The sequence below is a fragment of the Tyto alba genome, unplaced genomic scaffold (assembly GCF_018691265.1).
Source record: "Tyto alba isolate M040663 unplaced genomic scaffold, T.alba_DEE_v4.0 Super-Scaffold_2, whole genome shotgun sequence".
Classification (NCBI taxonomy): domain Eukaryota; kingdom Metazoa; phylum Chordata; class Aves; order Strigiformes; family Tytonidae; genus Tyto; species Tyto alba.
The window spans coordinates 45,060,620-45,086,515 of record NW_024881282.1 but is presented as its reverse complement, the minus strand read 5'-3'; the positions used below and the strand labels follow the sequence as shown (position 1 = coordinate 45,086,515).

At 35.2% G+C, this 25,896-nt stretch overlaps 1 protein-coding gene across 3 annotated transcripts in view; it reads left to right on the top strand.

The window, feature by feature from the left end:
- Positions 1–18,787, top strand: part of TMTC2 (transmembrane O-mannosyltransferase targeting cadherins 2) — a 255,259-nt gene extending 236,472 nt beyond the window's left edge. For all 3 annotated transcript variants that reach the window (XM_042792917.1, XM_042792918.1, XM_032999850.2), the window contains one exon: positions 17,777–18,787. In XM_042792917.1, the coding sequence (XP_042648851.1) occupies positions 17,777–17,956 (180 nt within the window). In that variant the 3' untranslated portion in view covers positions 17,957–18,787. The remainder of the gene's footprint in view (positions 1–17,776) is intronic.
- The last annotated feature ends 7,109 nt before the right edge of the window (positions 18,788–25,896 follow it).

Below are 25,896 nucleotides of genomic sequence, written 5' to 3'. Positions count from 1 at the left end.
ACTGCATACAGCATGGGTGTGTTCATACAGTCACAGAATGGTTTGAGTTGGAAGGGACCTTAAAGATCACCTAGTTCCAACCCCCTGCCATGGGCAGGGACACCTTCCACCAGCCCAGGTTGCTCAAAGCCCCATCCAGCCAGGCCTTGAACACTCCCAGGGAGGGGGCACCTGCAATCTCTCTGGGCAACCTGTGCCAGTGTCTCGCCACTCTCACAGTAAAAAACTTCTTCCTTAAATCTAATCTAAATCTATATCTGCTTCTTGTACATCATCTTCACTTTTGGATACAACTTCATTCTGCAGAATGCAAAAGAATTAAAACACATTCATACCATAGCAGCACCACCTGAAATGTAGCTTGGGTGCAAAGAAAAAACAAATCTGGCTAGTATTATTATTCCAGTTTTAGATTTAACTGTTCTTTTAATAATGTTCATGATTGGCCTTATTTGCAGTAGGCTTGTATTTATCCTCTATGAAAGTACTTTTCAGGAGAAAGAGCAGTATTTTTTGTAGAATATAGTGCTGCTGTGGAGATGGGAATCATTTGTCTTAAACTTCACTGAAGAAGCAAGCATTCTCAAGATTATGTCTATTTATTTACAAATGAGCTTCACAGAGTCAACTTCGCCCTGGAGAGCCAAGGGGGAGAGAGGAATCCAGGAAGCAGTTTGGAGAAGGAATCTACTTTTATTTGCTATGAATCATTTCTTACAGGGCTCTCTTTTCCTCCTTCAACTCTATAGGTAATCTATAGAGATTAGCTTCCCTAGCCCCTGGATTTTTTTGAATACTTTCCAAACAGTTCATTCCCACATTGTATGTTTACCATAATCAAAGCAAAATCAATTTAGAGCCTTCTCAATGAGAAGCACATATGTGTTTGTTCTAGCAATGTTGGCTTGGAAATATGTTAATCACATCAGTCTAATTTTAACAAATTCAGTTGCATGAAGAAATGAAAGTGTAAATTTCTTGGACAGCAAGACATTTATGAGGTAATTATTCTGAATAGGAGTATTGCTGAGGAAAATCTGTATTCAGAGATGGTTTCTAGGTGCCCTACATCTTGTAATGTTCACAAAACAGGAAATTGTTTTAACAAGTTGTTAGGCACTCTAAAATGTGAGCTTTAAGCTCACTTTGTTGTGGAAAAATCAGTCATCCAGAAACTATCTTTAAGTTGGCACTCTTTACAAGAATGTGAGATATTGACTTAAGCTTCAGATTTTATTCAACTTTTAAGACATCATTTGTGTAACAGAACTGCATTTCTAATTTTTTAAGTCTGAACTTGCAGCAGCCAATCTTTAAAAAGCTGCTCTAGAACCCCCACAGATGGCCAATGGCTCTTGAGGAGAAAGGGCACTTTGAAGTGTGACCTCAAGAGTATTAAATGAAAGAGAGCTCACCAGAGCCTTAAGACTTTGAGCCACCACCTTGAGCTGATTGGCTTAGAAGCATTCCTCAAGGAGGTGCCATGACCTGCAAGTCACTACCATCCCAACCACATATTAGTGCTGCTTGCAATCTGGAGCTCATGACAGCTTTAAGCCCCATGTCATCGGCACATTGTCAGAAACAGCTGTTTCCACTCTACCACTTCAAAAGGGCTTGATTAAATGTCTTACTGTAACAACATACATAAAGACACACACATAGAATGAGGGGGAAAGGAGAAATGTACCTATAAGCAAAATAAATACAATTTTCACTAGATGGTTTAATCATGATGTGGGGGACTAAACCATTTCTTGACTTGAAGGGTTTATGTAATCAGTTAACACAGTGTCATATTAAAAAGCAGTTTTTACACGTGCTTCTTTTATTTTTTTCCCCAATGCTGGAATACAGGTTTCATGTCAAAGGCTCCAGACTTGCAATAAGCTCTACCTCAATCTGTCTAACAGTTGAAAGAATGCTGGTGATTTCCAGTTAATTTTATAGCCACCTTATAGATAACACGCTTTCAGTGCTTCCTTATGGAAAGTGTTCATAATAGATGGGTTTTATTCATGGCAAGACCTCTAAAAATTAATATACTTCCAATAGAACATGCATCTTTAAAAAATAAAGTAGATGTTGGATTTTGTCTTGAAACATATGTAAACAAGATCTACATTATTATGTATTTTTTCCTTAGGTGTTTCTGTGTGAAATTTCCCTATTTGACTTTCTCATGAACATTCAATAATTCTCTTATGTAGCTTTACCAGGCTAGGAGTAATTGTGAGGGAGATGGCTTTAATGCATTTTGCCAATTTGGTTAAGGGCATGTCTTGTTATTGCTAGGGACAATTTTCATAAAACTTTTAAGAGCTCCTGCCTTGTTAGTTCTGCTGCTGATGGCAGTAATGGGTAGGTTAACAGTGATTCTTAAATTGTCTGCAGCTGATCCTCAGTTGACAAAAAACTGGCACTGTTCCACATTTCACTGGATCCAGTGTTGTCCTCACACTGCTCCAGGGATATAGCAGATCCCTTGCCAGTGATGAATTTGTTGCTCTTGCAGCTTTTTTGAGTATGTCTAGCTAGTCCCTGTTATCCAAACCCAACTGGGGTGTCTTGCCATCGTACTTCTGCTTTCCAGAACGTAGTATGGATAAAGCTGATGTAGTCTTCTAGAGCAACAGCACATATATGATTTTTACACCATGTATTACTGGTATTTTACACCATATAATACTGGCATATTATTGCCAGTAAAGCATGACACTTTCCAGTTGAGAATCCTTGTTTTAAAATATTCTTCTGTCTGTTTAGTTGTTTATTAAAAATAATGAACGTATGGCAATCTTTCATTTTTATGTGTTGGTGCCACAGAATGACCACAGAGCTGTATTTTTTGGTAGTTAGCATGCAGCAGATTCACCTGTTCAGTTTTCCTCCATTATTTGTGTCTGACTTTACAGAAAATATAAAAGTGGGGCAGGTGGAGCTTCTGCTGATTGCCTTCCTGCCCTCTGAGCTGTTCCCAGCTTCTCCTGCCCTGTGTCAGGGCTGCACAGCTTCCCACTACCAGCACCAGCTGCTGCTAAGCCTCACATTATGTAAGTCTTCCTCTCAAGTGTGCCAAACTTTCCGCCTCAATGATATGAATGGCTGTGGATTCCTTCCAGCCCAGCAGCACTCTTGGCCTCCTGAAAATGCCTCCTTTCTTTTCTCCCGGTGAAGGTGTGAGGAATAAGAAAACTTCCCAGGATCCAGTTCTTCCTCTTTTCCTGCTCTGTTGCTTCCTAAAGACTGAAGCAATTGTTGTAGGGCATGCAGGACCTTTAGGGACTAAAAAGAGTACTATGGCTTCCTAATGAGAAGATAGGGATGACTGATGTGAACTGTACTTCCAGGTGGCATACTTCTAATAATTTAGCTTCAGATGCAGGCGTGGGAGGCTTAGGCATGGATCAACTCTACTGGGAGAGGAGATAGTGGAACACCCATAGGGAAAAGAGGACACCACCCCGATTGCAAAAGGATGAGAGAGCGCTGTCTTGGTAAATTGGGTAGACTTTCCCCATTGACAAGCAATAAAAGACTGACTCTGAGATTTGGTATGAGAATAGCTTTGACATTTTTAAGCCTGCCTAGCAGAAGGCTGACCTAACTTAAAGGTTGTGCAGAATGGAGAAATTAAAGAAAATTAATATTAACTGAATGCAAGTTGCCCTTCATTTCAGGTAGAAAGGCTCTTCAGTGTTTGCACAGAAACAGCAACACTTCTCCGTATAAAGAGTTTATCCATACATGAACTCTCTCTGCCCCTCCTGAGCTGGAAAGCTTTTTAAATCTAATTTGGACCCCAGCTCACTTTTCTTTTGTTGTTGTTGTTTGTGCTTCACCCTTTCCAGGTCCTTATACTTGGTTCATCCTTCTTGTCTGGGGCTAGTTACAAGGCAGATATGTTATCTCTGTCCAGCTCTCTGGGGGGAAATTGATTATTCTTTTGGACAAAAAAATATCTTTCTATTATTGCAATTACATATGTTTGTGTTCCTTCTAAATAATTTAGAGATACATTCAGGTTTTTTGTCATGTACAATTGTCAGCTTCAAGACAGGCTGTTGTTCTGAACCTTAAAGTATTCCTGTTTCGGCAGAGATTAGTGCCTCCTCCCTTAAAAGAAAACCAAACCAAACCAAACCAGACAAAACAAACAAAAACCCCCATATAGCATTTCCCATCCCTATGATTTCCATCAGGGGACAAAGAAAGAACACGGGCTATTGGAATGGGGATATTTACCTGTAATACTGAAGCACAATATCGGGATGAGTTGTATAATTTAAAAACCAATTTACTCAGCCGTGGAAAACACTGAATTTCCTTTGGGAAATACATGAAAATATTTTATAGCCTTACCCCAGAAAGCACTATGTGTGTTTTCTCATGCATTGTAGCAGCTCTGTGAAAGCAAAGATTGAACATGCTTTTAGATGATTACGGAATACTTAAATCTACTTCTCAATATTGTGATCCATCTTTGTGGAAGATGCATGGAAGAAAGCTGAAAATCATGTCATTACAGTTCTCAGCTTCAGTTTTGTGAGAGTTAGATTATGGGCAGTTCATTTGTACTCTTTTCCTCTGATTATACAAGCAGTTAAATATGCAAATATCTGAGATCAATTGGCTCACTCAGTGTAATTTGTGAGCATTGGAATTTAATTAAAATGCCTTTAAGTTGATGTTTTTTTCCCATCTAGAATAATTTGTTGTACACTGATAACCTAATCAATACATAAGTATTTTGCCTGTTCAAGTTTTAAATGGCTGAGGTGAAAATACATTTGAGTTTCTTCTGCTTACATAGATATCACATGGCAGTAACACCATTGACTTGTTTAGAGTTTCTTCTGTTTCTCCTGTATGTGAGAGGTAAATTGGTCTCTGTAGTTCCTGATTTCTTCAAGAGAAATTATGCAAGCAGCTATGAACTCTACTTAACGTAAAGTTTTTAAAACAGTAAGCTGCATACCCAGAAATTCTCTGCAAAGTAAACCAGAAACTCATTGTCATGGTAATTTGGAGTGCTTCTCACTTCAGTTTTAGCTATGAAAATGTTTACAAATTTCCCATAAATATTAATCCTTCTACAGTCAAATTATTGGCGTAATGTATTTTCTGAGTCATTCATCTTTGTGAACTGTAAAACATATAGAAATGCTTTTCTCTAATGGGGAAAACAAATGTTGGAAATAAGCAAGTATATACTCACTCTTCCAATTTAATTAACGTTTAGATATTCACAAATCAATTACTCTTACCAGGAGCTGTTGAAAGAATAATATTGTGTTTAACATGTAATTTGAGAGAAAGAAACTCTCTGATAATTCATGCGCTATTCACTTAGGACACAGGCCATATAAGATTTTCAGTATGTCTGGTGGCAATCCCTTCTGCTGCTTGCAGCTGTTAATAAAATCTTTTCTTCACAAAAAAAAGTATCCCCAGAGTATCTTTGTTTATGCACCCATTTTCCATTGTAGGGTCTGTTGCCCACAATGTTCAAAATGTTATGTGACAATCTGCAAAATGTAAAAGACCGTGTTTTCACAGAAGTCATGCATGTTTATTATTATTTCAGTGATGTTTCCTAAGAAGTTAATTACGCAAGTATTAAGGTATAGGTCCTGTTTTCTCTCCAGGCAGCAACCTAGATACAGAACACTGTTCTTCCTATCCACTGGATGATTGTAATTCTCAGTGGATAGTTCATAAATTCTCTGAAGAGAAGAAATTCTCATACCAAATAATACTTGAGCTATTTTATTGTCAAGACCTGGATTCAGAATTTTGTAGAACTGCACCTTAGGTTAACTTGAATGGAAATCTTACTGTCCACACATTTATTTTTCTGTTTTTATATGTATTTTCATTATGCAAATCTGAAGTCTTTATCTGTTATATAGATATGTTCAGTCCACTTTCAAAATTATTTTATGAAAATAAGATGTGATGTCAACAAGGCCTGTCTCTTGGAGCACAGATTTATTTCATCTAGTGTTTTTCATCCACATCTTAGTATATAGAAAACTTTTTTTCTATGACTACTTTTCAATATGACAAAAACTGTGCAGCAGCTGTGCTTGTACTCAGTGATGATGTTCATTTACTAAATAATTCAAAAAATAGGTTTGCAAGACTAATTAATAGGACATCTCAGCCTAGATTAGTACTAGTGATTTAAATAAAAGGAATCATCAAATTTTGAGATGATGGGAGGCAGTAGTTTATAAACATGCAGTCTTTTTGCTGAAATTGTGGAAGTGAAGATGATGTATCACAGATAGACCTATGCACTTGATTGTGATTCACAGTCTGATAGTAATATGTCAGGGGGTACTATGCTGCCCACATCAGTTCCTGGAGAGACCAAGATTGGCTTTGCCTTGTAAATGTAGCCCTCGGTGTCAATCAAAAATAAAGTGCCATGAAATATAGAACTCACAGCAGTAGATTAGCATTTCAGAAATTAAACCATCTGTCTGAACTCAATTAAAAGAGAACCCAGCAAGGTTTTTCCTGATAGAGTATTCTAGTGCTGACTCTGGAAACAATGCAATTAATTTATTATGCAGTTAGAACTGATAAGGAAGTATTTTTAATGCTCATTAAATGAACCCAACAACAGTACATTCTCAGTAGGATGTTTTGCAATAAATATCTTCCTAATTTTCTTCCTAATCTACAGTTCTGATGTATTTTTTATTCTAGGAATGATTTTTAGTTGTGAACTGGCATATCTTATTAGATTTTTTTTTTCCTCGCAAGTTCCAGAGCGCTTACATTTCTGTTTCACAAGATGGTTTCGATGCAACTGGTATTCTCTCCTACCCTCCAACACCTCCAGGTATATATAGGTGATTGTATAAAGGAAAAATGCCCTACAGTAAGGCTGTTTCTGGTCTGAGATCTGCCTAAGAAGAACTATATGCTTGCAGACTGCTAGGAAGAGGATGGCTAGCAGGTGTCTGGCTGAAGTAATTTTCTTGGAAATTGTCTTTAAGAATAACTTCAGTACCAGTTTACATGTATTTCTCCCTGGGAAAGTTACAGCCCAAAGATCAGATGTCTGCTAATGAGAAGATGCAGTGAGGAGGGGATGGATAGCTTTTAATTTCCCCCAAAGAACAGCCCCTTTTTGTTGAGACATTCTGAACCCCTGTATATTGGCCAGCTCTGCATAGTGTGTTTACATGATTCTATTTACCACAGTTGCTTTTACTGGAGAGCAAATATACATTCAAGTGTACCTACCCTTTTGAAATATGTCGTCCATATAATGAACAGCTCTATTAATAAGCTGAGGCAGGTTTACTAATTTTTCAGGTGCGCCAGTAAAAATTGTCTTCCTGTAACAGTAAGTAACTTTAATCTGACATTATGGTTTGTAACAGTGCCAATTGGTTCAGCATCTGGCTGCCTCAGACTCACTGAAAACAATTACAGTGTGAAAGAAAATAGAAATCTTTCCAATATAACAACAACAGTAAAAATGAAAATCCACAATAAAACCCTAAATTAAATTCCATATGAAGGTTTGCTGAATGTCTCTTAGATTCCATGGGGTAAATGACTGATATATTTATGGTGGAGTTATTTGGTAAAGTTTTATTGTAACTCAGTAGTTCCACTTCATTTCTTCACATTCTGACTGCATTTAAATACACTTAAAATTATCAGACTTACTTTTTATCATTTTTGAAAGAACAACACATCATCCTTCACTAATTCTGTTTGAAAAATTCTGTTCTGATAGCTGCATTGATGGAGTTTTTTACTGATTAGTTCACAAATTGGATGTTCTACCCGTAATAGAGGAAGAAAATGCTTTCTGAACAGAGATTATGGAAATTACACAGGAGGCAAACCGTGTGGTTTTTTTTTTTTTTTGAAAAATTAGGTTTAACAAAAAGATTGCTGGTAGGTAGGACCCAATGTTAATTTCTCAAGGATCCCATGGTGTTCATATAGAATGGGTGGTATGTGTAGTGAAAATGTATAATGAGAAGGCAAATTACCCTGATCCATTCACTACAGAACTGCATAGTGATTCTAGTGGCCCTGGATTATAGTTTTCTCCAGTCATGGAGGGCTTTTTCTGCGGCGGTTTGGAGCAAGCGTCTGGTTACACTGAGTAATTTTTGACATTGAATTTCAGAGGCAGGAGTTGAACTTTGATTTCGTGGTTCTAGTCCTACAAATATTAGTTCTCTTCTTGTGCCCTTGGAAATAATAACTGAAACTTTTGCAAAAGGAAAATATTATTCACAGTGTTGCTTTGGTGTCCATTGCTTTAAAACGTAGTTTGAAGAATACAGAACGCTTCTGTTTGATGAACAGCAGTTATCAGCATATGCAGTATCAAGTGCAACCTTTTAGAGTGGGATGTGTAGATCTACCACTGAATATGTCTTGCTGTTATTGATATCAATTGCTTACAAAGCACTGTAAACATATGTGTCACTGATCAGATGTGGTAAATAAGGCTGCTCTAGAAGAAAGTAATTTTATTTTTTTACAAGTCACAACCTTATAAAAGCCTAGCAAGCAATTAGTACCCAGTGGTCTTACTATTAGTGATTAAAAGACCAGATTTTAGAAACTACAGCCTTAAAATCTTTAAACTACAAGAATCAAAATTAAATCCTTGCACTTACTCTGGAAGTTAATAATTTTAATATGTACTGTAGATTTGATTGCTAAGTACTATATAGAGAACACCTGCAGGTTACTGGCTGCCAAAAAGGCGTACATTCTTCTGAATTACACTAAGCACTGTAATTCAGCATTTTGCAAAGGACCAATAGTGTGTGCCTCTTTTCTCAGCTGCTTTCATAATCCTGTGGGTGAAACCAAAGTCAAGACAGAGTATGGGTATAACCTTTTTGCACTAATCAACAAACATGGAAATGATAGGAGCCAGATGAAAAAGGACCAAGGGGAAGAAAAGAAAGATTGATATGCAAATACTTCAAGGTTTTCCATGCAGAAATTTCAGAAAATAAAATATTTATGAACAAGATTTTTTCAAGCATTTCAGTTGTGTCTATACTGTAATGAAAATGTGGTTCCTTGAACGATACATAACGTCAAGAGTTTTGTTACTTATTTACAAAGTTTTGGAGCTAGTTTTTTATTTGAAAAATAGCCTTGGTAACATTTCTACATGCTGAAGATGCATTTTTGACCCATTTGAAAATACCTTCAGACACTTGATAAACCATGTTATTATGGAAATTGTATCACTTCATGTGATAGACACCAGTTGTACTTTCCTGCCAGTTAAATTATTACCAATAGTAGAATAGTGATTGATTTTGTTGTCTAGGGAAAGTTAGTCAAAAGAAAGAGTGTCAGTGGAGGAGTGGAATGAAGGCTAAAATTAATCCTAAATCATCCTACAGTACCTCATAATCTCTTAGTGTTTTCTTTTTTCCTGTTTCTGTAATGCTGTAATATCATGCTTTTTCTGTGTGCTGTCTTAGTAGTGATTGGGCATGATATGAGCCTTGAACAAATTAGCAAGATTCTCATTCTTTGTGCTCAGAGCAAGGATGTCAAGTTGCATGACAGTTTGCACAATGTGCCTGAAAGCTATACCTCACAACTGCAAATACTTAAATAGTTTTGGAAAGCATACAGCAATATCTATATTAATTCAGTTCTCAATCATTTAGTTCAGCTGTGACTACACTTGTCAGCCAAAGGTGCAAAGCCTTGTTTTAACACTTAACATTCATCTGAACATCTTGAGTCAAAACACTGGAAATCTTGTGATTTTGAAATTCTCCTAATTAGAACTTCACTAAATTTTCAAGGCCAGAAATGAACACTTCTTTCTGAAATTTCGGTAATTGGCTATTCTACTAAAAAATGGAAGCTCTAATGTAGTACTTTATATGCCTGTGACTAGCATATTGACCAACATCTATACAACCTTCTCTGGATACTGATATATTTGATCAGGATCTGGGCAAAAATAGACAGATGATGCATTCATTCTCAGCAGTCATTTTTATTTTATAATGACATTTTATTTGATTGAAAAAGTGAACTTTTTTAATGCTAGGGGTATATACTATGAGTATAATTGTATTCATAATCTCAGATGATCTGTAAATTAGCGTTCTCTGAAGATTAGCCAGTTTTGATTGTGTTTATATGGATAGCTATTCTAATCAGCCCTACATGTGTGCTGCTGGGTGAAGTAAAGTATATATATTTTTTTTAACACTTTACATTTCTTCTAAATTGAAAGTGGGGTTTATCTTTAGTCAGTAACACAAAGCCATTGATTTTTCTGATTTCTAAGGTTTAGAAAGAAAGTGCGTGCAAAAATGCATTTACTCACAGATTGAATTTAATTTAAAAAAACCTCTTTTTCTTAATAGGACAAAATTCTGTTACTGAAAGATTTTGAGCAACTTCTATTTGTCAGTATGGTAATAGAGATGACATTTCTATTCAGCAAGTTTTTCATTTGCTGGGAGTACAGACTTCCTAATTAGCACACAGCGTATTTGTGTTAGATAAGGTAAAGAAGTTGTTAATGTTTTATACCATAATTGTAGCTATGTATTAAAATTATCAAATTGCAGACATCAGAGCGCACAGTTGGATTCTATAAACAAAAATTAAGTCATTTGAAGATTTATTTTAATGAAATCCTAAAGTGCTAGGAAAATTGGATAAGTTTATCATATCCTATACTGATGACAACATTTGAGCTAGAAAGCTAAGAAGTTTAATTAGAAACACTTTGAGGCCTGGAAAACTTTTTTTGTTTTGTTTTGGTTTGGTTTTTTGTTTTTTTTTTTTTTTTTTTTTTTTTGGTTTTTGGTTTTTTTTTTTAATATAACCATAATATTAAATAGTCATAATCTATGTTCCTGTTTAGCTTTTATTATGACAATACAAGTATGTTATCTAAAAATGTCCATTATGATTTCTATATAAACTGAAAGTGATTACAAGGGGGATTTTTAAGCATAAATCAAAGCAACTGTTGCACGGCCATTGGGGGAGAAATATCTAGATACACAGAAATTACAAACCTAAGTGCATTTTTGTGGGACTTTTTCAGCTGTTGTTATGAACTTCAGCCTTTACCAGTTGTAACACATGCTTTTGTTAACTTGCTGATACATAAAACAGTCTACTCTGACTTTATATAAAGGCCAATAGTCGATAGCTTTTTAGCAGCACGATATAACATATATTTATACATGCTTGTTTAGTTTTGGATAGCTATGTTTTTAAGACTCTGATCAGTCTCTGAAGGTTAAGATGAAAAGATGTTGAAGAAAAACATCTCCACTGGCTGGAGAACATTGATGCTAAAATGTCCCCTATTGATGTCATAATTTGTGAAAAAAAGTAGACTGCTTGATAATTCCTTCCCATGACAAGTCTAGAACTCTTCCCTGACTCGCAGCTCTGGGTTTCCTTAATGCTGCTGATGTCTAAATTACAAGCAAACTGAATAATTTCACAGTATGCTTGTGGATGAAAACTCTTATGTCTGCCACCCATAAATATAAAAAAAAGGTAAAAAAATCTTCCTTCACATTTTAATTTTTGGTTTTAAATGTACAAACCCTGTAGTTTGCAATTTTAGACAGGGTAGTCTTCAGTGTTTGAAAGCACACAAGATTAGATGCATGAAGAAAATTACCATGTATATTCTTCTTTCACTGGGCAGGTTAAAGTGTCATCTGCTTTGAATGTCCATTTGAGAGTGTCTAAATGTAAAATAATAAAAAATTAAAAAAAAAAAAAATGTACATGACCTAACATTTCTATAGTATCATCAGTTGTTAACATAACCAAATATTAACTCATGCTGTTCTTCTGCCTTATTAACCTCATATTAATTTGATATATTATCATAACCTGAGACTATTACATAAATAATATTCAACAGAAAATATTTTTATCCTGTCTACTTTATTTTTTTTATGTTTCCTTTCTTGATGTCCTTTTTTTTCTGGAGGGTGTTCATCTTTCCTGGAGATTAATAATTTGTTCATTTGATAAACAAAATATGAATAGAGCACTAAATGAAGTCTCTCTGTTTAATGACATACTAGTAAATAATAGCTAAGGTTTCTCTCTATCAGCATTACCAACGTAGTACTCTTAAAGATGATGACTGAATCCAAGGATCCACTCCCCTCTAGAGCCTAGGCTTGTTAGTTAGATTTATATAGCTATGTATGTTAGTCAGTCTTAAGATAATTAGATCGTGATGCAGGCTTCGTTTGCAGCAGAGATATTTAGGTTTGACTAATACAGCTGTGGAAACTGTGCTCTTCACAATGTTTATTCAAATTGGTACTTGCAGGAAAAATGTTTTTCTCTCCATTTCCCCTCTTGACTATTTAGGCTGAAAGCTGTTGTCGACACAAAAGCATACTTACTGAAATTGTTCACAAGCAGACTTGCAATTTAAATAACATACTTAACTGTCGTAGAGGAAAAGTTGCAGAGCATTCTTCCATTTTAAGAGTTTGCAAAGATGCTGATTTTTTTGTTTTCCAGCAGAACTGAATGCTTTGCTGTCTGCACAGATGACACAGGAAATCCCTCTCAGCTCTGAATTTTATGCTTTTTTATTCTCTCTGATCCATAATATTTTGCCATGCATCCTATCATCTTGTTCCAGAATGTTTTCTGCACCAAGTTTTCTGTTCATAGACAGTTTACTCTTGTCATTTTAGGCAACTTACTGAAGATCATTGTCTTAGTTGTGATTCATGTGCTGTTAGAAACAAAATACCAGACATAACATATACAAACTGCAGTTCTTAAGAAGCCTTATAACATAGAGAACCAGATAGAAACATGAGTCTCTGGAAAGAATAACTGGCACTTGACTTATCTGGCAACACTATGTTGCTCCTATGAAAAAGTCTACTTCCATTTGTCACTGTTGAGTTTACAGTGTTGTCAATGTATTGCATTGAAGAGTAAGATCCAGTTGGCAACAACCATCTTGCTGCATGTCCCTTCCCCATCTCTCCTTCTACCTTCTCTGCCCACCCCCATGCCTTAAAGTAGTATGCTTACATTGTGGGACAACTCCTAGATAATGGTTTTGCTCAAAAGTTGTGAGGTATGTCAAATGCAAGTGCCACCCCTGAAATGATTCTGTTGTCCACAGTTATCCTTAGTGATAAAAAAGGAGTTGTTGACATTCTGATTGCTTCAGAAAATACTATGCTGTGCTACAGAAATAGCACCAGTAATAAAAGTTCAAGTGAAAATTCTTGCTATCACTGTAGGATAAAAATGGCATGACAGCTCATTATCCTACATTCATTGATAAGATGAAGCAGTCCACCACGCTTTGCTCTTGTGCTTAGTGAGCCATTCTACAACCAATACTCTACTGTTTCACTACTCAGCCATTGTGCCTCCTACGTATCTTCAGTTATCAAAGAGAAATATCTGAATTCTTCACCCATATTTAACTAGAAGTGCTGTGATGGAATAGTCACATCTGAATGACATTTTGTGTCCTTCTTTAAGTATGGACTTTACTCAACAGATACCCTTAAAAGAACAAGTGTCATTAATCGCAGGGTTTTAAAACACTTACCCTCTGTGTTTCTGATGGGTTGGCCATGATGATTACAGTATTCATTAAACAGCCCTGAGGTTGTTTTGAAACATCTACAAGATCACACACTGCAGTTTTTCAGTTATTCAGTTATTCAGTTATTCAGTTATTAAGAGCAAGATGAATATTGGCAACATCTTTGCAGTGACCCTTTAAAATGGCTAAGTGAGAAGTAGGTTGCACTTGTGATTCTACTGGATTAAAAATTACTACGATTTTCCTTATAAGTACCCCAGCAGCAACAAAATGCACTTTCAGCTCAGAATCTGCTGCCCTGGCCTCTGTGGTGTGGATCAGAGGAGGTTATCTGTAACCAGAACTTTGAGGAAAACAATTTCAGATCTCACTGCTTATGTTTGGGCTGTTGTTTGTTCAAACTTGTCTGCCATACAAGAGATGGTTTTGAGTTAGGCTAAGTGTTCATGTATTTGTTTCTCTCTCCATAATTTCTTAGGTATAGAGTAAACTTGTCTTCTTCTGATTGGGACTGTTGTGATATGGCATTTGTTATATGTGGAGCCAAAGACAATGAACAAGGAATCTTATCATCTACTGTGTCATTAAGATTTATTCTGTTTGTGGGTCCAAAACTGTACTTGGTTACATTAGTGTAATCCTAAAATACTACTCAGAATTATTTTGAATTATTTGGAGATTCCATAGTTCTCTAACTTTAGAGAGGACTTTAATTTACATTAAAATTTGTATACAGCAAGGCTCTCCTTTCATTTTGGTAGTACAGAGGAAGTTTGAAAGAATTGTCATCAATGTGATCCAAAAACACTTCAGGCAAATAAATGCATGCCTTTTGCAATTTTGTTACTCATTAACTACTCTGTTATTCTTCTCCCCTTCTCCCCATGAGCACCTCCCCATACAACCCTCCCTGCGCCCCCCCCCCCCCCCCCAAAAAAAAAAAAAAACACTAAGGAAACAAGCACACCATGATAAAAATGCTAATAAAGGGAATAATTCCCAATAGACCATGAAAGACAGCATTTATAACCCCGATAGAAATGCCAGTCAGCTTTTTTTGATGTAAAGCATCTGTCTCCAAAAGGAAATGAAGGCAGGCCTGTTTCTTCTTTCAAGTCTCTGAAGTAGTAGGTGGTGTCATTTGTTATACAGTGCTACAAGTCCCATGTTATTGCACTGGTAGCTGCTGACTGCCTTTGTTAACGTACTGAAAAGTTTTATCAGCTGTCTTTAATAAAAGACAATATATGTGAAGAAAAACTATAGCAAATGTCTGTTGCTCTTTTGTCCTCAGACCATCATTTATTGCTGTCATAGAGCAATAGCACTGGAGTATAATATAGTAGTCACCCAAAATTCCTGCAACTCTTACAATAAGCCATAGATATTAGGGTGACTGGTACCCTAGAAAGTTAGGGAGCAGCCTTTCCGAAATTCTGTGCACTTCCTCATTTGAAACATGAAGGAGTTGGAATGAACTTTCAGCACTACCTGAAATGAGTTACTAATTCACACTTTCCATGGATACCTTTGTTTAGAGCATTAATGGCCTAAAATTTGTTGGGTCTCCAGGAAATGAGAAATGATGTGTAGAAGCTGGAAAATTTCAAGTTCAGTTAAAAGGCATGCAATTTGTTCTTTTTCTAGCTGTTCTTGTTGCTTGCTGTAGTAAAATGATATATCAAATTAAAGACATCATGGCAGAAGTGTTTTCTTAACTAAGCATATAGCCTGATGTATATGTCTTTCTTTAGAGTACTTGATTAGTACCATACACATACCATATTTTCAGAGGGATGTGAAGGAAATAGAGAATAATTCTGGAAACCATATGAGACAACTGTGTTACTTCCCACACAGTAAGTTTGTGGATGCTGTAGATTTACGTCTGAGCACATTTTAATGTGTGTCTTATTTAACACGAGGTTTTCTAGGTTTAAGAATTTTTAATTCTTATCCATTGTAAGCTTTGTCTAGATGCAAACATATGCACATAGTTATATTGCAAGTGAGAAGACAGTTCTGTGTCAATAATTGTGCTCTTGAAAAAAGCTGTTTGATTCATAAATTCTCGTTAAACAAATAAGGAGCACAGTTAATGGGAATGGACCATCTTACTCATGATTTGAGAAAATTCTCTCAATCAATCTTGTCTAAAAATAAATTAATAAATAAAGTATGTGGATATTTAGACAGTCATCCATATTCAGCGGAGCTGTTTTCTGATCATTCTTCACTTACATCACTTCAATTAGCATCCAGAACATCTGTAATTAAGGAGAGTATTATAAAATAGTATGCAAGACTGGCACTGCAAAGATGCAGCTATGATAATGTGGCTGCTGATATGTGTTGTCCATAAGAAAGATTACATTTCAGGGGCTTGGCTTTCCCTCTCTGTACAGAATATGACTGAAGAGGAAATTCTGAAGAATATTTAACTGGGAAAACTATAAAATCCAGTTATTTGGGTTTTTTTTTTGTTTTGTTTTGATTTTTAGTAGAACAAAGTAATTGACTTAGGGGTGATGGAAATAATCTGTCAGGGTAAAGCAAGAAAAAATAAATCTAAAAATAGCATCTTCAGATTCCACTGCATTAGCATTATGATGTTTACAATAGGAAGAGCTGAACTCATTATGTTTTGCTTAATTTTAAAACTCTGGAAACTAGTTGCTCTGAAAATTTTATGTTTATGAGGTTTTGTGTTGCATGTGTTAATAGGTGAAAAGAAACAGGAAGAAAGCTGAAAAAATGTGAAATATTTGTAAGATATAAAACTGGAGAATGTTTTGAACAACATTTTTGCTACAGAATTTAGGTTTTGGACACAAGAATTATTGGGGGAGGGGGGACTTTTGAAGCTTGATTCAGAAGGATAAGAGTAGTGAATTTAACTTGCTAGTGGAGAGGTTTAGAACACAAAGGTAAGTCTTCCTCATCCTAATGACTTCTAATCAGAACATCAGTCTGGGAGACCAACTCTAGTGTATATTTTATTGGCCATCTGCCTACCATATTTTCCTGAAGTTCTTGTCACTGGAGGGCTTCTAAAGCATAACAAAACCCCCACACAGTAGTATGAAGCTGAGTTTCCATGTGACTTCACATTTTTAGTATTGCATTTGAATCAAAACACAAGTGAGTGGTGTCTTGAAACACTTACCCTGTGAGGCAAAACTATGTGACTTCAAAAATGAGTGTTCCTGAAGCTTATTGAAAGAGAGTGACTTGAGGGAGAGAACCATAGTGAACTTTGTGTAGCATTTTTTCCCCTTTTTCTTTGAAATGCAAGGTACTGGTTTGGCAAATGCCTTTATTGTGCTCTCACTAGCATGTGAATAGCTTAGGTACTTGCAGAAAGGTAGGTTAGACTGTTCAGCTTGACAAATCTGCTTTTCTGCACTTGCAATATTTGTTAACTCCAGTAACCAGGTCTATTTAATTATCATGAACAACCTATTATTTCATAATGGAATAATCTAAAGATGAGAAAATAAAAGCAAGGAACTTTTTGTTTTGGCTAAAGATGGAAAAATTGTTAGTAACATAAGAAGCATTTTAATTGATTTGTTATGAAATTTTCACATCTTATTAAAATAGCATGTGTTTCCATGATTGTTAATTTTATTCAATCATTCATTAAGAAATAATTGCCACATCCTGAATCTAAATGGATATCTTAGGACCCCTGAACATCCTTAGAATCTGAGAACAGATTGTATTTTCTACTAGTTATAATTAAGACAGAGAGGAAAAGGGGATGAGTTTCAATGTGTTAACTATTCCCAATGATTATAAATTCTTTATTGGCAATGGGTTGAATTCAAATTAAATTCCTGTCTTTAATCCACTCTTGGATTACTTTAATTTTCTCTTGGAAATTGTGCTATGCCGACATTACCACATGTAAAGCTTTATGAGTTCTGTGTTTTCTCATTAAAGAGAGAAGTCTATGTCTGTAGACACCAAAGCTTGCCCTGTTTAAAGCACAAAGTATACAGCGGCTGTTCAGAAACTTTTTCTTGTTATCTCTATTTGCCTAAATTGGTGAATTGCTTCCATGAAAAGTCTGCAAAATGAGGGAATAATTTGTTTAAGTGGAAAAAGATTGTCTAAAAAGAAAAATTGAAAATATTCCTAATATTGTTCCTTCCCTTTTTTTTGTACTAGTATCCAGCTGCCCTAATGAATCTTGGAGCTATTCTTCATCTGAATGGTAAACTGAAAGAGGCTGAAGAAAACTACCTCCTTGCACTTCATCTTAAACCTGATGATGTCATCACTCAGTCCAATCTTCGCAAATTGTGGAACATCATGGAGAAACAAGGTTTAAAGACATCCAAAACATGATGATGAAAACGCTGAAGTATTTTTTTCTTAAATTGATTAAAGCCACGAACTAGAACTTCCACACAGTTGTCCAATCAGAGAACTCATTGGACTTGACTGCAAGCATCAGAGGTCTTAATTGCTGCTAGGAGAAGATATTCTGCATTTTTGGCATAAATCTTTTTGCTAGATAAATAGAAAAAGGGAGACTTTGAGATATTCATGAAGGACTTGTCACCCCACAAAAATATTTAGAACCATAGCACTGGAAAGAAAGTGTTTTGGCGTATTTGAAAAATCCTTGCAAATCCCATATTGCTCATTTTTGGGTTGAAATGTATACTGTCATAGAAATACCAAGGGAAAATTGTACAGTATACAGTAAGCCATATGGGAGTAAAAATAGTAATAGTAGGTTAAAGTATTTTGCTGATATTGTAACTCATTAAAATGTATACTAAATCCAGTGTGTTTGCAGTTTGTCTTAATGCTGCTGTATCTCACTTTAGGACCACTTGCTTACCAATTTCACAACTTATATGGCCAATTTTTTTCAAACCTGTCACTTGTGATTAGATGACAGCATTCATAATTGTTTACTGAGAATATGTATAGTATTTCATCTTGCTAAGTTTTAATGCAGTTTTCTTGAGATACACAGTCAAATGGCTTTGCCCTAAACAGATGAGCAAGGAACTGCCCATATTCTACATCAGTACATAGTGCATACTACATCAGATGTGTATGTAGAGTGGTAAAAAAAAAAAAAAATAAATCCAGAGGTGTGATTTAGCAGTACAAGCAAGACTGATGTTTGCTCTGATATCAAATGAATGCGGACAAACTGTCATTTAAAAAAAAAAAAAAAAAAAAAAAAGATTATAGAACACTGGGCTGTCAGATAAAACCAGCTTTAAACTGGACTGCATACAGTATTTTTGCAATAACTCAGTCAAGTGAAATTTGAAAATATTAGTGCTTGGTTATGTTAGAAAAGAGACTTCATGAACAACTCGGAGAAAAGGGAATGTTATACATTGGTGAGGTTAGCAAGGAGTTGGATTAGATCATGCTTAAGACAGTCTAGATAAAGAGAAATCTGTAAAGGTGGTTGCCAGTTACTTTTCACAGTGGTGATGTTTTAAAAAATATTACCTATTCAAATTCTAACCAAATATTAGCATTCTGTTTGTATTCTGTCATGTGTGCTATCAGCAGAGCTGTCAAATATCTAAATATGCTTTTGGTGAAGTTCAATTTATTTGTTTCAGATTGATTTGGCCTAGTTACTGTTTTAATCTTCAGTTTTTAAATGTAAAAATAATTTATTTTAAATTGCAGTGTATTGAAACTTTAGTCAGTTTTTTTCCAGGCCATTTGTAACTGCTTTCTTTATTTGGAATAAGTATTATTGCGTGTAAGAAAATTTACTATTTCATTTAATGATCTGTTGGTATCTGCTTCAGTGTTCTTTTCATAATGGTAGATATAATCTTAAAGTGGTAGAGCACCTTGAACTGAAGCTTCTTCAGGATCTTCTGTTAAAAACTCTTTATTACTGAGAAAAGGTTTGGGTTTTTTTTTTCTTTTTAACTGTTAAGCACCATTCCAACAAAACCGTAAACAAGAATACTTTGCTGTATTTATTTATTTATTACTTGACTGCAGCAACGTTACCTGCCATTAACACAACAGTCTGTAAGTAATGCTATTTTTTTAATTTGGTTTTCCTTGCATTTTTTTGTGGTTAGTGTGTGTACCTAACAGGAAAGGGGACACTTGAGTTATACTCTACCTTCTAGGTTGTTCTCCCCTCTACATTTGGATTTTAAATCAGTATTGAAATAGATTGGGGAGTAGCTGTTTCAAAGTCAGTATATTAAAAAATTGTAGTGTTGTGTGTATCCTTTTCTTTCCTCTTGCTCACTAAAATACCATAAATTGTTAAGTTTACAACTGGCCTACCAGAAGGGCCAGAGGGGCAAGATTGTTTGGTTTTGTGGAGTGTATCAAGTTTTTCTCAAATAATGTTGGGACTGGAAAAGCAAAATTGAAGGGTCAAAAGTTGAATTCCTACTTCGTCATTGAAATCAGTGTTAGAATACAGTGGTAGCTTGAACTTACTCTCCTGCTTTACTGACTTTCTGGAAAAAGTATAGAAATAAATTAGATAGATAGTAACTATAACTGAACTCAGTATAAAACTGTGGTATCCTGCAGATTTATTTGCTCAACAGCCATCATACTTCGATGGTTTCTTGGTCTTAGCTGTTCACTATGTTATTTGTCTCCTTCAACTTGTACTCATTCTTGTTTAGTAATTTTTATTCATTGCACAAAAAGGGGAAAGGGGGAGCACTCCTGTGATGCAGTGTCATGCTTGCATTGATAACTGGTTCTGTTTGTTTCTTTTTTTTTTTTTAAAAAAAAAAAAAAAAAAAAAAAAAAAAAGAAAAGAAAAGAAAGAAAAAAGAACTAGCATAAATTTAACAAGAATGTCCCTGAATACATTTTTTTTAATATAGGTCTGGGCTCGATAACTTTCTTCTTTTCGGATAAATTTAAAACATGTTTAAAATATGTCTCTCTGCTCAGGGATTTATGGTGGATTATTGCAGACAGTGCTAAAAAAAAAAAAAAGAAAAGAGCACAAGACAAGTTTACTAAATTAAAATTTTATTTTTTAAAAAACTGTTATTTGTATAAATTATCAGATTTGTAGGCTTTCCTTTTTTGTAGAAATAATTGTTTATGTGCCAGATAAGAGAATTTCAACTTTGTTTTCAATAATAAAGCATTGATAACTAATACACTGTGCATTCCTCTATCTGTTACTGTAAGAACACTTTTTAAAAAAAGTTATTCTGATTTAATGAGTTATAATGACTGTTTTATGTATGGGAGAACTATATAGTGTGAGTAGAGTACAATCTATCACTGCTGGCTTTCTTCTATACTCTATTGCAGTAATACTTCAGCTGATATTTTCAAAAAGGTTCTCTGGAATCATTTTTTAGTATTTCTACTCACTAAGTCTAGCCAAAGGGGTATGGTAACTATTATATTTAATTGTTTTTTCTAAACTCTATGGGAATAAAAGCTGATGAGTAAGTTATATTTACAAAATATTTTTATATTGACATACAACCATGCTGTCAGCAAAAATGCTTCTAGAATGTGTAATTGGCTACAAAAGCTGGAAAGAAGATTTTGTTTACAAACATGGTCTGTTTAGTGCCTGAGATCTCCTTTATCTCATGCTGCAATGTCACATGATCAGTTTTGAATCTGCTGTGTTCATGCACAGGAGATATTATGAAGTGACATGGTTCTCTGACCTTTTGGTTTTCTCTTAATCTATGGACAGAGCTTTCTTAGCTTGATGGACTTAACATTAATATTCCCATACCTTCCTAGTTATGTTGCATTCAGGTCCTATGCATTGATAGATTTGCTCTACAGTTGAAAAACATTTCTGGGCATGGGCAGAGCACTGGAGAGGCTTTGGGTGACTGACTTCCAAATTCAGTTATCATGCCTTATTTTTATCAAAGGTCATGCTTTGCCTTCAGATGTGGTCATTCCTTGCCTAAGTAGGTTTTGATGAAATCATAGATGATGAATATGGAGTATGCGAAGAATAATTTGATCTGTTTCACTCCTTTCTCATGGAAATAGAGTCTAAATATGTGCTTGAACTCCTGCTCTGGCATCTTATCCCTAAACCCTTCATCTGTGAGCTCCTGTTCTGTCTGCCTTGTGTTGTGCTTCTGATGTTTCTGTTCTTCCAAGTATCACACTTTCTGGGCAGCAGATACCTGATGCATCTCCATTTCTGATGGAGGCACACAGCAGCTCTGTAGTGGCTTTTCAGTCCTGCCATCTTATACAGGCCCATCTGAGCTTGCCCTCTGTAGCTGGCACAGGTGGCTCTATTGCTTCTGGGATTTCAACTAGTATAAAGGTAAGGCACTATATTATTCTGTGTAAATATACCAGTTCTTTTGCATCTGGCTTGAGACTCTCTGTAGTAGACATTCCCATAGCAGCTTTGCCCAACAAGGGTGAATGCAGGTAGCATGCGAGAGACTGCCTCCAGTTCAAGCATGAGAACAGTCACTGACAGCTGAATTACTGTGTTTATTTTGCTGCATCCTTAAGGGTTGCAAAGGAGAGATTTTAGTGAGAGAATCTATAAATTTAGCAATAGCTTGTGGGAAATCTAAAGAGAATTCCATATAACCACTTACCCTGTGAAACTTCTATTTCTGGTAATAAATAGAGACCGCACTCAGATATTATATTTGCTCCATCAGGCGGACTGACCCTGTGATTTGAAAAGTCCCTGCCTTGCTTCACACAGGTACTGAACATTTAATCTCTCGGAGACTTAGTAGTGTGACATTGGAAGGATGTGTTTAAAGAAGTAGAATACTTTGGATGTTATGCAGGGGGTGGGGAGGGAGGTGTCAGGGAGGAGACGCAGACATTTTTGTAGAAATGAGTAAGATTTTTAGAGGGAGAGACTTCATTCCAACAACAAAGAAGGAACCCCAAGATCAAGTTATGCTAGGATAAACTACAGGAAAGGGTATGCATCAATAAATTCAAAAAAAGAAAAAAAAAGCAACCAAAGAAACAAAAACCAAATGAAAGCAATACAATCTTGAAAAACTTCTAAATTATTTTGGTATAATAATAAATCAAAACCAAACATTACCAACCAGAAATTCTGGACTTGGAAGACAGTATAGTAGAGTTCACAACATAACAATATATTCCCCATGAAAGACTGAATGTGTGCCTCAAGTTATCCCACTTGATTAGAAAACCTTTATGGTTGCATTTGTGTTCAAGTTGATGTTTCTCCCTTTCCCGAGTATTCTTTATATTATCATATTTAGCCTGTTGTTGTGCACTGGCTCTTTGGTAGTGACACAATTCTGAAGTCAGACAGCTTTGAAGGTTACATCTGAGGAAGCATTTCAGAAGGGCAGTGAAATATCAGAGTGGACCATGTAGAATGGTGTAAAATAAAATAGATTAAATCATGCATGCTTGTTTTATACTCACTTATTTTGAATATAGTTTCAGTGACAAAGCGTAATTACATTTACTTACTGTGCAAGGTTTGAAGATTAATTTGTTGCTTATATTTACAAATTTGTGTCAGTTTGTGTGCATTTGAGCACAAGTTTGTTAAAAACTTTAAGATTTCCTTTTGAAGAAACAGGTATGGAAGCCATGTGCAGAAAAACCAGTTGTGGGTTCTCTTTTTTATTTGATAGAACTTGTGTGTAAGCCTATCCTTCCTTGCATTACCAGTCCCTTAGCTGCTGACATTCTACTTTTACATGGATATTTTTGTTTTTCTGAAAGTCTGAACCTGATTGTATGAAGATTGTTCCTGCAGAGTTTGAATAGCTTAAGCTACAGGTTCAGTTTTGAGCTAAACAAAAATGGAGCTTGGCTTTGATGCATTAAACTTGCATTCTGTTTTGATTTCAGGAATGGTTTAACCCAGGAGAACAGAATTTTCAACCCAGTAAAACCATGGTTTGCTGTACTAAGTCATCCCAGAAAGTAGAGATTATTTGAGAGGCTTTGTTTCTTCTCTAGATTCATTTTTTTCCTGTCAGCAAAGCATTTTGTGTCCTCCTCTGGAGATATGTATTTTGTCTCTAATTTTCTTGAAAACAGATGTTCCTGCATACCCAGTATTTTTCTTTATTACAATGAGAAATTAAATTTACATAGAATTGATCTATCTATTATTTTGTCATGTTTGTTGCAACCACAACCATAAGTTTTTCTACAATACATGAGTGTATAATACAGTTTATTGTTCCTTATATTAAAACAATTCCCTCTTCTGGTTTCTATTCAATATGCAAAGCCAGTCATTGCAACTTTTGCACACCCACAGTTCCTGGAATCCAGTATTGTTCTTCCTATTGTGGCAGTGAATATTTTTATATGACATCATGAAGATGTAGGATGCTAGAAAATATGTCTTATTCCTGCTGTAAAATAGGTTCTTTTCTTTCCTGTTAACCACCATCATTTCATAGCATTTTTTGTTCTTTGCTACTCCATAATGAAAGAAAGTCTTTAACAATTGATTTTTTTTTAAAATAACCATGCTATTAATAACAACAGAGGTCTATGAATGTCACGCCTTATAGAGCATAGTGGCTCTGTCATTAAAAAAAAAAAAAATCTATTATTTTAATTACTGTTCCTCCCTCTGAAATACAGTTTCTCTATAAATTTTCAGTGACAATTAATCTTTTAGCTATATAACTGTAAATCTGTTTGTGTTTCTGAATATTTTGGGGAGTTTGGGGGTTTTTTTGTTTGTTTGGGGTTTTTTGGTGGTTTGGGTTTGTTGGTTTTGTTTTTTTTTTGGTTGATTGGTTGGGGTTTTTTGTTTCATTTTATGGAATAAGTCTCCTGATTGTTCTCATTAATTGAAAGAGTCTTTAGGATATTCTTGCATAGAATAATTGTCTCCCCTTTCTCTTCACCTTTGTTAGTTTTCTGAATGATTTGGAGACTAGAAGAGGAACTGCTTTCCCAGAAAGTAAAGGCAGAGAACAGTTTTGGATATGAATTGAACTTCTACATCACCTTTGTGCCTTATAACCAAAGAAGTTAAAAAGAAATAAAACTTTTTTTTTTTTTTTTGCAGAGACCATAAACTATGGATCATTTGGGTCTGCACTAAGTCTCTCATTAATATAAATTCTAAGGCTAGATGGAAAGAGTCAGGAATTTAAAATCTTGTCACCCTTTCTAACTGTATCAGCTTGTCTAATAAGAGAGCACCTTCCCATCTGGGTCTCTTCCTCCTTTGCTGCCTGTTATTGCCCAACCTAGGAAGTAAAGATGAGTCAAACAAAGATGTAGCACAGCAAATTCTTCAGATAGGTCAAACTTTTCTGCCTGCAATGTTATGATTAAACAAACACCAAATATTTCCTTGCTGATTTTCAAAAACCAGAAGTTTAAAAATCCAAATGAACCTGCTTACATGAAAAGCTAAAAAATGATAAAAACTATTCTAAGTTCCTTGTAAGTCCTTTTTGCATGTTTATCTCAGGAGATTATGACTGATTTACAATTGGCTTCAACATTCTAAGGTTAACTCTATATCAAGTCAACAGGTTTTGCATTTCGTCATGCTAAAGACGTGCTTTATACACATGTGTATACACGTATGTCCCACTGACACCATCACAGCTGTTTTGATAATATTCCTTGTCAGCACTGCAAATATTTATCCACTTGATTTTGAATAAGTTCTTTAGTGTAAGGTTTATTCTGACTGATATGAACACTTTGTTCTATTTGGCATAAGGAGAAGAGAAAGAGTTCAAGCCATGTGAAATGAGATGTGTACTGTTAAGAATTTTTGTGGTCTCTCAGCAGTGATACATAAATGTCAGTTTGTGGTGACCATATAAAAGTCGATTTTTGTTCAAATCAATGAAACTCGAGATTCTGAAAAGAGAAGGAATCCTAGTCTCTGCAAATATGATTGTTAATATTTAGATTTAGAGACAGATTAGTTTATTCAAATGCTTTTTGTGTTTATCAGTGTAATAATATTTGTTAAAGTTCTGTCATGTTTTGCTGTTTACTTGTTTTTTCATCATAATTTCAGTTATAGTTCATTTTTTTAATCTACTCTTTATAAACTAAGGTATATTTGAAAAAGTTTTTCATATTTAATTAATAAATGACTAATAAAAGATGTCATCAAACAGATCATCTTTTTAATATTTCCTTTATTCCAAGGGAAGTTTAGGGATAAGAACAAGGAAGGCGAAATCTTATGGTTGTATTTAGTTACTTTTTTAGATTTGTTCCCATATAAACATATAATTATCTGTACAAAGCTCACAGTCATCCACAGAAAATTGATGCATATACCTGGGCCGAGGTAACTCCAAGTGAAG